The sequence below is a fragment of the Pseudoliparis swirei genome, chromosome 22 (assembly GCF_029220125.1).
Source record: "Pseudoliparis swirei isolate HS2019 ecotype Mariana Trench chromosome 22, NWPU_hadal_v1, whole genome shotgun sequence".
In the NCBI taxonomy this organism is placed as follows: domain Eukaryota; kingdom Metazoa; phylum Chordata; class Actinopteri; order Perciformes; family Liparidae; genus Pseudoliparis; species Pseudoliparis swirei.
Window position 1 is genome coordinate 3,641,437 of NC_079409.1, and position 13,971 is coordinate 3,655,407.

The 13,971-nt window shown below is 43.9% G+C and overlaps 1 protein-coding gene across 1 annotated transcript; it reads right to left on the bottom strand.

The window, feature by feature from the left end:
* Positions 1-2,867: 2,867 nt before the first annotated feature.
* elp6 (elongator acetyltransferase complex subunit 6) lies at positions 2,868-6,096 on the bottom strand. Its single transcript, XM_056444346.1, has 7 exons — positions 5,834-6,096; positions 5,577-5,655; positions 5,422-5,492; positions 4,948-5,072; positions 4,648-4,849; positions 3,852-4,013; positions 2,868-3,360 (listed from the first exon to the last, which is right to left on the bottom strand). Exons 1-7 carry the CDS (start codon positions 5,885-5,887, stop codon positions 3,235-3,237), a joined length of 819 nt encoding a protein of 272 aa, XP_056300321.1. The 5' UTR covers positions 5,888-6,096; the 3' UTR covers positions 2,868-3,234.
* Positions 6,097-13,971: the final 7,875 nt, after the last annotated feature.

A 13,971-nucleotide genomic window follows, 5' to 3' on the forward strand; every position in this document is an offset into this window, starting at 1 on the left:
AATGACCATTTTAAAATTCCACGACTTTTCCAGGTTTTCCATGACCGTACGAACCCTGGAACCGGCACGGGGTTTCACGTTGCACGCTCAAGAAAAATCAGTTCGGAGATCATGTGTAGGTCTCACTCGGGTGGCTGGGAGAGTTAGAAAGCAACAAACAAACAAAAAGCACAGGCTTACCTCTTTTCATAACTCCCTAAAATGCTCAACTTGAAAGCATCTCTGGGATTTAGATATTCCATTGGCATATTGGCAACTTTATGCACCAACCAATGCATTGACATGCCGCATTAATAAATATATCTTCCGGTGAATTACTGCGGGCCCCAAAAGACTACACCAATACTCCAAAAGCATCCCAGAGAGTCATCAGGCCGTGTCCGTTCTCCACGACGCGACCACGTCCAGATTCAATCCCACAGTTGCATAATGTGAAAGCATGCTCCTCCGATTAATCCAGCTGTAAAAGAGAAGCTCGACGTGGATGAGCAAGAAGATTACTGCACCGCAGCCTTTTACAACCGTAGCCAATGGCTAAAAGAGGGAAACGCTCTGTCAATCAGTAACCGTAATGTAACGGGGAGCGATGTGTAACAGGCGAGAGTCTGTTTGACTGACGCGTTATTTAGAAGAAGAAGAAGAAAATGAGGACACACTCGGATTATTTATATCTGATGGTTAGAAATACATTTCTTTGTATGCATCTTTCTCCAGCAAATGTATCTGAACTGTTTAAGTGATCCACGTTGAACTGCAGAAATAGGTGAAACATATGGTGATGGGCTGATGCAACCCTGTGGCAACAACACCTGCCAGGTAACAAGCAGGTACAGTGGCCTATAAATAGTGTAGGTTTATTTTAGAACAGGAATCACCTCAGATTGAATAATCTCGATTGAAAAATATATATGCCACATATTTATTATTTACATTACCCACAAAGCGTTGCTCAGGAACGTTAAAGTCTCCCGCATCACCTTTAAAATCATTTAAATATATTTATTTTAAAACGTTAACACACGATGGTGTAGAACCCACTTATTATGCAAATAATGTCCTAATATATTAAGTGTTAACGTTACGTAAATATGAGCCTCGCCGTTTGAATGAAGAGAAATTACTTTTTTTAAGGAATCTGCTGTCAAGCGTCAATTTGCCGTAAACTGCCGCCAACTGACGTAGATGAAAGCATCTCGCGAGCTAACTTTAGTCACTAGCTTCCCGAAGGCTGTATTTAATAATTATGTATTATTTATTTATTAAAACGCTGCTATATCGGAAGTTAATACTCGCACACGAATTTGGAAATAAAGTAAATAACATATTGCCCCTGGGATTAACGACAACAAAAACCACTGACGGCAGGTGCTAGCTAAAGTTAACGTGTGCGATTTATCGAACTAGCTTCAGTTGTTTCACTCACTAACCAGATACCATGTGTAAATAAACGTTCCCCGTGTTCACGGCAACAACTCAATGAGTCCTCGCAAATATGACGTCACTTCCAAGCGTTTTACCTTCGTTGTACCTGCGGACACCTTGTGAGCTAACATGCTAACACACACAGAGTAAACGCGACGGTCACGATTGATGAGAAACAATGTGAGAATATGGTGATAACTAGGAGCTAGTGGCTCCAACAACGCAGATTATTCAACATTAAGGAGAGATTAAACAACCGCCAACTGCTCCCACCACAGCTACCATTAGCTAGTTGGAGCTAACGGGCTAACTACATCTTCCACACACCTGGACAAACTTAGGAGCTCCTTCGAGATGTTTTGGTTGTTGCGGTGAAGCGGACGAGCTGCCGGGGAGTTTATTCCTCTGCTTTGGGATCTGTCTCGTGTCCCTCGGACGCCGATGTACAAGGAGCAGCGTTTTTAGAAATGCTGGTTGTCAAAATCCCAGAGAGCGAGAAACAACTCTCAGCCCCGACCTCTCCCCCGGCAGCGCGAGGACAGCGCCCCCTAGTGGTCACACGGGGAATGACACCCAGTACACTTTTTATTACCTTCGCATTGAAAATGCCGGAAGGTTATGTTTTGATCGCCGTGTATTTATTTATTTATTTATTTGTATGCGTGTTATTCGCAAAACTCAAAAAGTATTGAACCGAATCGCATGAAATTTGGTGGGATGATTGTTTATTATCCGGGGACCAGTTGATGAGATTTTGGGATCGATCGGGTCAAAGGTCAAGGTCAAAGGTCATGAACATGTCAAAATCTTTCGCAGAACTCAAAAAGTATTGAACCGAATCGCATGAAATTTGGTGGGATGATTGTTTATTATCCGGGGACCAGTTGATTAGATTTTGGGATCGATCGGGTCAAAGGTCAAGGTCATGAACAGGTCAAATCTTCTTGAATCACATGGAATTTGGTGGGATGATTGGTTATTATCCGGGGACCATTTGATTAGATTTTGGGATCAATCGGGTCAAAGGTCAAGATCTTTTTTTTTTACCATAGCACGATACATTTTTGTCCAATTGGCATTCAACTAATGCCAAAATGTTCATAATTCAATGCCCAATCTTGTGATATGCGAAGGTATGCGCTCTACCAAGTGCCCATTCTAGTTATTCATATACTAAGCACTCCCTTTTTGTTTATTGGTCTACAATAACTTTTAATTTTCTTAAATTAAATGCTTATTGTTTTATTCTATTTCTATGTTCATTGGTACACACCGTGTCAAATTCCTTGTACCTTCAGCTCGCTCATCATTTTAAAAAGTATTTGGCAAATAAACAATTCCGAATCTGATATCAGTCGGTCCATTAATGTCCACTCGCCATCACGAACGTATCAACCGTCTGCGTTCAGTGCATCACAAGTGATACATTCAGCAACACCAGCGTGATAAATCCAAACTCAACCGTCATTTTATTTTTCCTTTCACTTAATTGAATATCTGAAAGTAAGAGAAGTGGGCAAGGATTCAGAGGAAGCAAGCTATCAGCCGGCAGAATGGCGGCGTCCTTCCTCCAGACCTCCCGGCGCCCGTGCTGCGTCGTTGACACCGCGGCGAGCATCCAAACATTAAAAAAAGACGGTTGGTGAATTCATCCGGTTCACCAGCTACGTCGGCAGCTGAGAACAGCTCAGCACGCACGTGTGTGTTTATGTGGGTGTGTGTGTGTTGTCCAGTGATATTAAAACATAAGTCAGATGCCGCGTGTAAAACGAGACAAAAAGGCAAAAAAACGAGGACGCTTTAACGGTGGAACTAGAGGACGGCGCTGGACGTCCCGGGAGCAAAGAAGGAGGCGCCTTTGTCGTGCACCTTGTACTGAAAGAGTTTCTTGTGCGTGCACCGCCCATCACCTCGTCTCCTCCTCCAGCACACCTCCACCTGAAAACAAGAAATGACATTTAAGTCTTTTGTGAGGAATATTTGTGTGTCTCACGCTGATCCCTTGAAATATATCATGGAGCTAGACAGTGTGTAACCTTTAACAGACCACGTTACGTCACTATTAGAAGTTATTGCACTTTATATAATATATTAATACTTTAAAAATGGTAAATTGAAAACCATCATCATTTTATGATGCAGGTAATGGTGACATGAATGGGGATCCCAAAAAATACAAATAACAAATTCAACAATTGATTGATCACCAAATTATTTGCATAAAAGACAACAAAATCTTCTATAAAAACTTTTGGTTGGACAAAAGTCAAAACATTTTCGGATATGTTGATCGAAAGATTAAATAAGACAATTACTGTCAGATTATTCAATAATTAAAATGTAATCGCAGCCCTATCCTCCACTGTATGCAGCACACCTGCACTGTGGCCACATCTCTGAAGTGAAGTGTGTGAATCAAACACACTCACCTGCCCGTGGATGTCCCTGCAGTAGCCAGTGGGGAGACCCTGTACATGAAGCGTGAGGCTACACTGGTGGGTCAGGCCCCTGAGAAGCCTCTCCGAGCCTTCGTCGTCTCCGTCGTCCTCCTCTTCTTCCCCATCGCAGCGCGCCAGCATCACCACATTGCCCTGCGGCCGCGGGTCACAGTTGCGAAGATAAGACAAGAGTCGTTATTTGAGCCGCCGGCTTCACACCAAAACACCCCTCTTTTCAAACATGCATACACTACCGCAAAAAAGTGGGGATCACTAAATGACTTTTTTTTTTTCAAAAAAAAAAAGTTTTTTTTAATAAAAATAAAAAAAAAAATCTCAAATACATCTACATTGTTAATGTGGTAAATACTATTCTAGGGTGGAAAGTCTGGGTTTCTAATGAAAAATCTCATATAGAGGTAGATTAGATCTTCATTCACTCCAGTGTTCTAATCTAATGAGTGTTTGTGTGGTGTGTTTGCTACTAACTAATGTAGAAAAATAAAAATTAGGAAAACCTACAGCTGAAAACAGTACAGCAAAACAGTTAGTTACTATGTAAATATAAATATTTTGCTTTTTTTTTTGTTGAAGTTGATTTTGTAAAATTAATATTTATTTTAAAATATTTTTCATTATTTCTTTTTGTCATCTATATTTATTATTAATTTTTTGATTAAAAAAGTGTGATTTTTCATGGAAGACATTGAAATTGTCTGGTGATCCCACTTTTTTTTGTAGATACCGACATCTCAAATAAATCGTGCTCGGACAGCGAGGGTCTAACCTGCAGCTGGGAGCAGACGGTGGCTCGGCAGTAGTGGCTGAAGTCCAGCACGGCGTCGACGCTCGCCCCCAGACTCCGCAGCACGCTGAGGTCGTCCACCAGCAGCACCGGGGGTCCCCACTCCTCCTGCTCCCCGACGCCAGAACTGGTCGCACCGGACCGGACAAACTCGTAGAGACTCTTCAGGCCGACGGCAGGATCCCTGGAGACGGAGGACGTGAAGGAAGATAATCAAAGAGAGAGAGGAGCAACGAGACGTCAAACTGTTTCTGTAAGAAAGGTGATATTTTAGTTTCGTACCTGAGGAAGCCCATGGCTTCACTTCCTGTGTCGGTTTCTCGAGGAATCAAAACCGACAGCGACTCATTCAGTCCCTCCAAGAACACCAGCTGACCCTTTTCCTTGGCTTGCGTGAGGCTCACACCCTGAGGAAACACAATGTACACACAGGTAACATAAATGCAGTGTCACCACTGAGTTTACGGCTAACACACCCAATTAACATACCTGTATTAACCAAATTAACCAGAAAAGAATAGTGGGTCGTCGTATATGCCACGAGGGACACTACTACTGTACAGATACAAATCAAAGTGACGAGGATGGAAACAAGAATAACAAATGGTCAGAGTGTGTTTCTATAAAGGGGACAGACGTGATGATGAATAGATTAAACTGAAATGTTAACTCTTTACACTGCAAGAGGAGAGTCAGTTGAAGACATCATGGCGTGAACATGAAATAAACAAGTACACAGAACAAGGGGAGACTCACCAGTCTCTGGCTTATTGCGCTGTAATGATTGAAGGACTGCACCAAACCCAGAAACAACACTTTGCAGCGTGCTGAGATTTTTTCAAGAAAGAGAGAGAGAATTAACAGTTTATCTCATTATTTTTAATACTTCACATTGACAGGAGATAACTCACCTCGTAGGTACAAAGAGAGAAAGTGGTGAATAAGGAAAGAGGCATCACTCCGTCGGTCGGAGAGCAGGACAAATTCCCCCTGGAGAGAACAAGGCGACGTTAAACCGACACTTAAGTGCTCAAACGTATGGATGTCGTCATCATTCTGCGACTAACGTTTACAGGAACTCCCCACCAGCAACGTTAGCGTGTAAAACAGCGTGTTACAGCTCAGTATAAGTAACATAGCAGGCACGTTAGACTGGTGCAGCCCTCACCTGTGTGAAGCTGTCAGGAGTGGTGTTCAAGATGCTGTTGAGCTCTGTAAACATTGCTGCTTTTAACCTATTAGCTGTAAATAATGCAACGTTAGCTGGCTAAACGGGTTGTTAGCAAGATACAATAACGTTACAAAATAGAAGTCGTCCTCTGGGATTCATCTCAAAGTGTGTGTTGTTGATTTATAGTTCAAATAATCTATTTTTTCTCCACAGTTTCACTGCTTTCCTCGTAATTAGCGTTAGCTGCTGTGCTAACGTGAAGTCGCATGCTAGTCACCAAAGACGAGTGGACTAAAACCAAGAGGTCTCACTCTGCACAGAGAAGTGGTGTTTTTGGGCCGCTAAAAAGCCGTGAGTGGCGTCTTGCTGCCAAATAAACAAACACCATATGTTTGTTTTTTTCTAGAGTTTTATTCATTCCAGAAGATGGTACAAAAAATAATCTCACGTTTTGGAGACTGTATTGTGAATTTCATGCTAGTTTAAAAAAACAAAACATAAACCACCCGGTGACCGCTTGGTACGGCCATTTTAATAAACGATCTTTGCTTGCACATGGCGACTTCTTCGGCGTGTTCTCGTCCTTATAAAATTGAGATACTGCCTCCTGTTGGTAGCACACTGATAAACTGTAATAGTGTAATTATTAATTAGTGGCAGTGGTTGAGGTAATACAAGCATGTTATTAGAGTCACTAAACATAACAGTTAAATGAATGTTAGTAAAGGAAATATTGTCCTCGCTGTTGTGACACATTCTGCCTCAGAGAAACCGAACATTAACTCTGCTCTGCACTGTTCTTATCTAGATCAACGTCTTCTTTACATGCGTGCACTTTTACACTTAAACACATGAATCAAGAGAGATCCAACTCTCGCCACGACAATCACAGACGTTGTGGTACTCATCTACATGATCACCTGCTAATCTGCATGTCAGCGGTCTCTGTGAAGAGCTTCTGTGCTCAGCCTGAATACCTTGAGATCTCCTGAGATACTTCTGCACCAGGAAACCAGATGTGAACCTCTTTTGTACCATTACTTTCCTTTTTTTCATATTGATTCATTACAAAGTAGACGTTATTATTACCGTATGTAAAAACACATTAAAGCATAGCTTGGATTTGTCCTTTTTTCGGTCTGACTTGACGACTGTTTCTTTATGCAATACTTCATAAATCGCACACTTTAAAAAATCATTGTCCTTTTAACACGAGGCATTCTGCAAAAATTACCCCAAACAATGATAATGAAGGGATATTTGCCAGTGTATAGTTTTGAACCATCAACCCAATGACTTGACAACTTAACTTCTCTCTGTTTGTAAATATTAGTTTTTTATTTTCCAAAAGAGGAATCAGCATCAGAAGCATCACTGACCGGCCTGTACATCATATTATTAGTATTATGTTATATTTGTTATATTCCAAGTGTATAATACAGAGCATTTTATATTCAGCTCTCATAGGGTGGATTTGAAAGGCGTAACAGACTGATTAAAACGGCTATAATAGATATTTCTTCAAGAACAACGTCTCAAATAACAGTGAGACCGTGTCTGAAAGGTCGATAATCACCAGAAACTGCAGCTCTGCTTCGTATTTATCGAGTTGTATAGTGAAAATGGGAGCGAGAGCATTAACTGATGATGTCTTGGATCAGCAGATGGCAGTGTGTCACTCTCAATAGCTAAATATCTAAGAGACCACAAGAGCACAAATGCAATGAATTAGCAGTTCAACCTTTAAACAAGCTCCATATTCTGAACACAGGTGCCCTGAACACAACTGCACCACACCTGGCTGGATCCTTCACATCTCCGTGGCGTCCTACCATACGTCCATCACATCAAAATAAAGTTTAATAGATGCTATTTTGTCTCTCTGTTGTTCGCTTCAGTCGAATAATTTGTTCTCGACACATTTTTAAAATGTCCCGCAGCGAGTAGAGATGCTTTGATAGTTATAAACAAGTTATTAAAGCGTGTGAGGGAACTTTTACATGTTTAGCAGATAGGGAAATAACATTTTGGAGCTGTGTTTTGTTCCCATGTGACGGAAAATAAGTACAACACCTCTCCTTTTAGCTCCACCAACTCCAATTTTTCTGGCGTTTCAAGCAAGAAGCATGAAACATGAAGCATGAACATATCTATCTAGGTTGATGAGAGCCCAGAGACTCAACCAAAACCATAAAGCTAGATGCCGTTAAAGCAAAACACGCTGAAGGGCTCTTGAGAGCCGAGGGGAACTGCAGTCATGTGATACTGTAGGTGATGCAACACCTTTTATCTCACATAATAATCCTTTTGATCCGTTGTTAATATGAAATATTGCTTAGCGTAGCTTCACACATAAAAACTTATTAAGCCATTACAGTTTATTGTAACTCTACAATGTCTGCATGCTCGCCTGTCATTTTGACCAATCCTATTAATTAGGATACGGTTATAGGTTTTTATGACAACTCTTCCAGCAGGGATCAATAAATATCACGTAATTAATATTCTACGCGTAGTACCAGGATCAGACACTGCGTTGTGTGTGAGAAGTGCAATATGGAACAATCCAGTGAGCTACCATTGACCACAGACACACACATGCATAAATGAAATAACACTCCCGATTCCTACAGTCCCTGAAGTGTCCCTGAGGTTCAGCGTACAGTTACAATGCAGCATGGTGTAATTCTCCTCATCCGCTTCTTTATTATGAAATGAAAATATCTAAATGTTAATTTAATGAACATATAATACAAATAAAACAAAAACAACTGTCAAATGTTATTAATATAAAACCCGTGAAGATAACAATTGAGCATTTATTTCCTGAGTAAGAAGCGGTTTTCAATGAATTTTTTTTTTGGGAAACCGAGACATTTTTGACAGCTGCCACTCGGTCCGCGTTTGTCCGACCGACACTTTAAATACCTTCACGCTCCAACTATAAATGTCGACCTGACATTAAGTATGTGTCCGACTGTGGGGCGAGCAAAATCCCCCCCAAAAATGTTAAAAGAACGTGTACATTCATGGAACCGGTTTCAAAATGGTGGCCAGGACAGCGGGAGATATGAGGGGCCAGGTCACCGGCGGCTGGAGGGGTTCAGAGTCCGGCGCCCGGGGCCCCGGGTGGCGAGCGCCGACGGGACTGCAGACAGAACAGGGGGAGAGGGAGGGGAGGCGTCGTCCTCCCACCTCAGGACTCGGCCCTCGGCTCGGCCGGGGCCGTTGGCGCCGCCGGGTTTGGTTCGGGGCGCCCTGTAGAGGTAGACGTCGTCGCGGGCAAAGGGTCCCGCGGGGGACTTGAACTTGGGCCTCTTGGCGAGGTGGAGCTCCAAGTCGATGGTCACCTGCACAGTAAATGGACACGCGGGTTATATGTGCAAAATAGACTCCCATTTTGGTTTGAGATTCTTATTGTTTTCATCGGTTCCTGGAGCGAGCGGTCGGGGTGACATCGCCCTCAGCCCGGCTGCCAAAGCAGTCACTCAATCACAAGGATGGAGAAAGAGAGCATGGGGTGGTGGTGATGGTGGTGGTGGTGGTGTTAGTGGTGGTTGGGTGGGGGGGGGTACTTTAGACTTCATGTGTCACAGCATTTCCATCAGAAAAGGAGCCGGAGGGCCCTGTTCTGATCAGCAGCATTCCTCCGAGGCTCATTAGTAAACTAGATGGAGCCAGGACGATTCATTTAGACTTTACCCCTCCATTCCCCCCCCCCCCCCCCCCATCTCTCCTCCTTTTTCTTTCAATCACTCCTTTGTAAGGCACGCATGTAATTCTAAATTTAGCGTGCGCACATACGTGTCGCTATGTGTTTTGCATTAATATGTGCGAGCTTGCGAAAAGATCCTCGTGGGAGCGTTTCGTGTCCATTTGAGCATGTTCATGAGTGTGTGTGCATGTGTGTGTGTGCATGTGTGTGTGAATGAGTGTGTGTGTGTGTGTGTTTGCCCCCCATCATCATGCACTACTGCGGGTGTGTGTGTGTGCGCCCGTATCAGCCAATCACGACGGGCCCCTGAGGATCCCGACACCATCATTCCACCACATCCTCAGCCAATCAGAGGCTGCGGATGAACTCCCAGCAGGTTTGACTCGGAGCAGCAGAGAGAAGAAGAAAAAGAAACAGAAAAAAGAGAGAGAGATAATCTTGACGTGCCTCCGCCGTGTTCTCTCTTTCACAATTCTCATATTCTCACATCTTTATACCTCAGGAGCCATTTATTTGTCTACGTAAGGATGCAGGATGATGACTCTGGATAAAAATACTGATTAAAATTCATCTACAGACCTGTGAGTTAGTTTTAAGGTTCCCGCCTTTTACTACTTTTTATCTAATTTACACGAGAACGTTTATTTTACTACATGTTTACAGTTTGTGTTACAGTGAGTGAATGAGTGAGTGAGTGAGTGCTTAAGGGAGTGAGTGAATGAGGGAGTAAGTGAGTGAATGAGGGAGTGAGTGAGTGGGTGAATGAGGGGGTGAGTGAGTGAATGAGGGGGTGAGTGAATGCGTGAGTGAATGAGTGAGTGAGTGAGGGAGTGAGCAAGTGAGTGAGTGAATGAGTGAGTGAGTGAGGGTGTGAGTGAGTGAGTGAATGAGTGAGTGAGTGAGTGAGTGAGTGAGTGAATGAGTGAGTGAGTGAGTGAGGGAGTGAGCGAGTGAGTGAGTGAATGAGTGAGTGAGTGCGTGAGGGTGTGAGTGAGTGCGTAAGTGAATGAGTGCTTAAGGAAGTGAGTGCGTGAGGGAGTGAATGAGTGAGTGCGTGAGGGTGTGAATGAGTGAATGCGTGAGGGAGTGAGTGAGTGTGTGAATGAGTGCTTAAGGAAGTGAGTGAATGAGGGAGTGAGTGAGTTAGTGAATGAGTGAGTGAGTGAGTGAGTGCATAAGTGAATGAGTGATTAAGGAAGTGAGTGCGTGAGGGTGTGAGTGAGTGAGTGAGTGTGTGTGTGCATGCGTGCGTGAACCCGCAGGTCATCGAGTTCGGATCTCGTCTGCTCAGACTGCTGTAGCATCGACAGCGTTTCCATGGTAATAGAGCAAGAGGGGGAGAGGGAGAGAGAGGGAGAGAGGGAGAGAGGGAGAGGGATGTGGTGAACATGTTCAAAAGGCCAGTGGCTAATGACAACGCAAACACACAAACACACACACACACACACACACACACACACTGAAAGGGGGTTAACGGGTCCTTCTCCTCTGAGGGCTCAGGTGTGACGTCCACCTTGTTGCTCATCGGCTCTCTGGTTCTCTTCTAATCACCATTCACCAGATGCGCTGTGATGTCCTTGACCTTGACCTCTGACCTTGGCCTCCCTCTCTCATAAAAGCCCCGCCCACCCTGCACGAATAATTAAAGAAGCTTTATCTGGTTCTCTTGATCTCTCTCTCCCAGGGAGAACCTTTCGTCCTCAGCAGGAGAGTGACGGAGCAGTTCTGCATCAGAAGACAGGAACACTCCGATCCAAACACTTATTGGGAAGAGACTAATTTTGAAGTGTGACATAATATTCAGTCATTTTTAGTTTTGTTTTCACACTCGAAATGTAAAAAAACAAACACTGTGACAGCTTCTGGTGCCCGACGGGGTTACAACACTGAAACTTAGAGATGTCTGTATCTGCCAGATGACAGGAAGGAGATGAAGCCGTGATGTCTCCCATCACTTGATTGAAAGCTGACATCAAAGATGGAGGCGAAATAAAATGTGTCTCGCATTTAAAAAATAATTAATTATGCAGCTCGCTTCACTCGGGCCACCGCGTCGCTCTCAGGGGGACGACGGCACCTCCCCCACCCTGCTGTCGGTGATGTAGTGCCCACTTGTTGCCATGGCGTCCACTGGTACTTCTAGCCTCGCTCGTTTCAATTCAGAGGACCCTCCTTTGGTGTGTGTGTGTGTGTGTGTGTGTGTGTGTGTGTGTGTGTGTGTGTGTGTGGGGGGGGGGTGTTTGAGCATGTGCAGTCATGTGCTACTGCATGTGCCAACTTCCACAAGTGTGTGTTTGTGAGTCTGTGTGTGTGTGTGTGTGTGTGTGGAGAGAGAGAGGAGAGCGTGAGAGAGAGAGAAGGAGCAAGAGAGAGAGAGAGAGGGAGGAGGGGTGTGTGAAAGAGAGAGAGAGGGAGGGAGGGAGCAAGAGAGAGGGGGGCGTAAGAGAGAGAGGGAGGGAGGAGGGAGAGAGAGAGAAAGAGAGGGAGCAGGGGTGTGTGAAAGAGAGAGAGAGAGAGGGAGGAGGGTGTGTGAAAGAGAGAGAGAGGGAGGGAGTGAGAGAGGGGGGACGTGAGAGAGAAAGAGAGAGAGAAATAAAAGAGGGTGGTAATCACTGTTACTGCTGTTTTCTCAGTTTCCTATTCCTAAGTCTTTTCTTCTGGGGGCTACTAAAATACTCTCCTCCCCCCCCCTCCACCCCTCTCCTCTTTATTTATTTGAAGAAAGAGAAGTGCACCCAGACCTTCCCCCCACCCTCCATCCATCAGCAGCCCTCACAATAACTTTGGTTAACCCGTTGCTTTTCTCAGTGATCCAAAGGAGAAACCCGACAAAGGGCCAGAAACACTGAGCGTGTGTGTGTGTGTGTGTGTGTGTGTGTGTGTGTGTGCGTGTGTTGTTGCACTTCTCTCCTTGTGGGAACCAATTTCAGTTGTATTCTTTTGGAGTGAGGACATGTTGTGAAGGTTAGAATTAGAGCTGCAGGCTTACTCCAGATACTTAAGGACTGGACTCGTAAAACATGTACTTGATAAAATATACTTAGTTACTTTCTACCACTGCGTTGTCATTTTAAGGTCCCCATAAAGATGTCGTCGTTTCACGCGAGTGGGAATTCAACCTTTTCAGTTGGAGTGGTTCATGTTCTTGTCACACGGAGTTCCTAAAAACAAATAAATTAATAAAAGATCTGTTTTCAGTTTGTGCTGTAAATCACTCTGAAGGCACTTAGCTGTGTATGCGTGTGCGTGCGTGTGCGTGTGCGTGTGTGTGCGTGTGTGTGTGAGGCAGGAAACATGCAGAAGCAGCAGGCCGGTACCCGGTGTCATGATTCATGTGCTGTGAAGGCGATTCTCTACCAGCATGAGATGGAGATACTCGGTCACATCATCGTACATCAGAGACACATATTTAAGAGTCTTTGACCTTTGACCTCTGCCCGTCTGCATGTAAAGTTTACATGGATTGTTTTTTGGGGTTAAAAAAAACATGTAATTCCTGCTGGTTTTGGTTTATTCATAATTTGACACGTGTTGCTGGACCTTTGTAGAAAAACACACAAATACAAATACCAGGAGTAACTTCTTCCAGGAACTGTTGAGTGTTCTCATGCGTTTTGTGTTTTTTAAATAAAATAAAATGTGTGTAGTTGCAACACATTTTGTGGCCCTATTGGTTAACTCTAAAAAGGACAGCGTGTCGGATAGAGTGGCATCTTAAATAAACCCTTCGCTCACTCCTCGCTCTTCAAGACGGCTCAGAGGCCATCCATCCCATAATAACACCACTGTGGGAGCAAAGGAAGGTTTTTCAACTCACGTTACCGCGGCTTCACGAGCGTGTCAGAGAACTACGGTGGCCTTGAGGTAACACAAAAGTCGCTCTCCAGAGCCAGAGCTTAGTTTGTCCATTCTGGGCCACTGTAGAAACGTGGCGGTGCAGCATGGAGGAGGCCTGATCCCTGTGTACTGGAGGTATGAAGGGTTCCTTTTAAGGTGATTTTTAGATGATTATACACTAATATGAACAAAGTTATGAATATTATATTCCATTACTCCTTGTAGATCCACCAAAAGTGATGAGTTAGACAAAAATCATCAGTTACAAGATTTTCATCAACGCTAATGAAGAGGATCAAATAAATGGTTCAAATACAGCAGGAAATATGAGGTTTTTGTATTTGAGGTCAGTTTTTAGACAATTTTAATACACGAATGAATTCCATATTCATCGTTTCAATCCTTTTATTGTGTAGTTGTTATCTTGGGACCTAGGGGTGTGTGTGTGTGTGTGTGTGTGTGAGCAGGGAGGCACGTTTTTGACAAGGAAGTAAGAAGCTGCGTTCAAAGCCATGCAGAGTGTCGGAGTTCATTGGGGATGAAAGGGGAGGCGCCGCTGAGGAAAACACAGGATCCAAAGAGG

What these genes read in the sequence shown, in the direction of transcription:
- elp6 (XM_056444346.1), bottom strand. Translation starts at nt 5,887, where the DNA reads ATGTTTACAGAGCTCAACAGCATCTTGAACACCACTCCTGACAGCTTC. An exon ending in CTCCTGACAGCTTCACACAG is followed by an intron (nt 5,656 to 5,833) that starts GTGAGGGCTGCA and finishes TGTTCTCTCCAG; the next exon opens with GGGGAATTTGTCCTGCTCTC. An exon ending in GCGCAATAAGCCAGAGACTG is followed by an intron (nt 5,073 to 5,421) that starts GTGAGTCTCCCC and finishes GTGTTTCCTCAG; the next exon opens with GGTGTGAGCCTCACGCAAGC.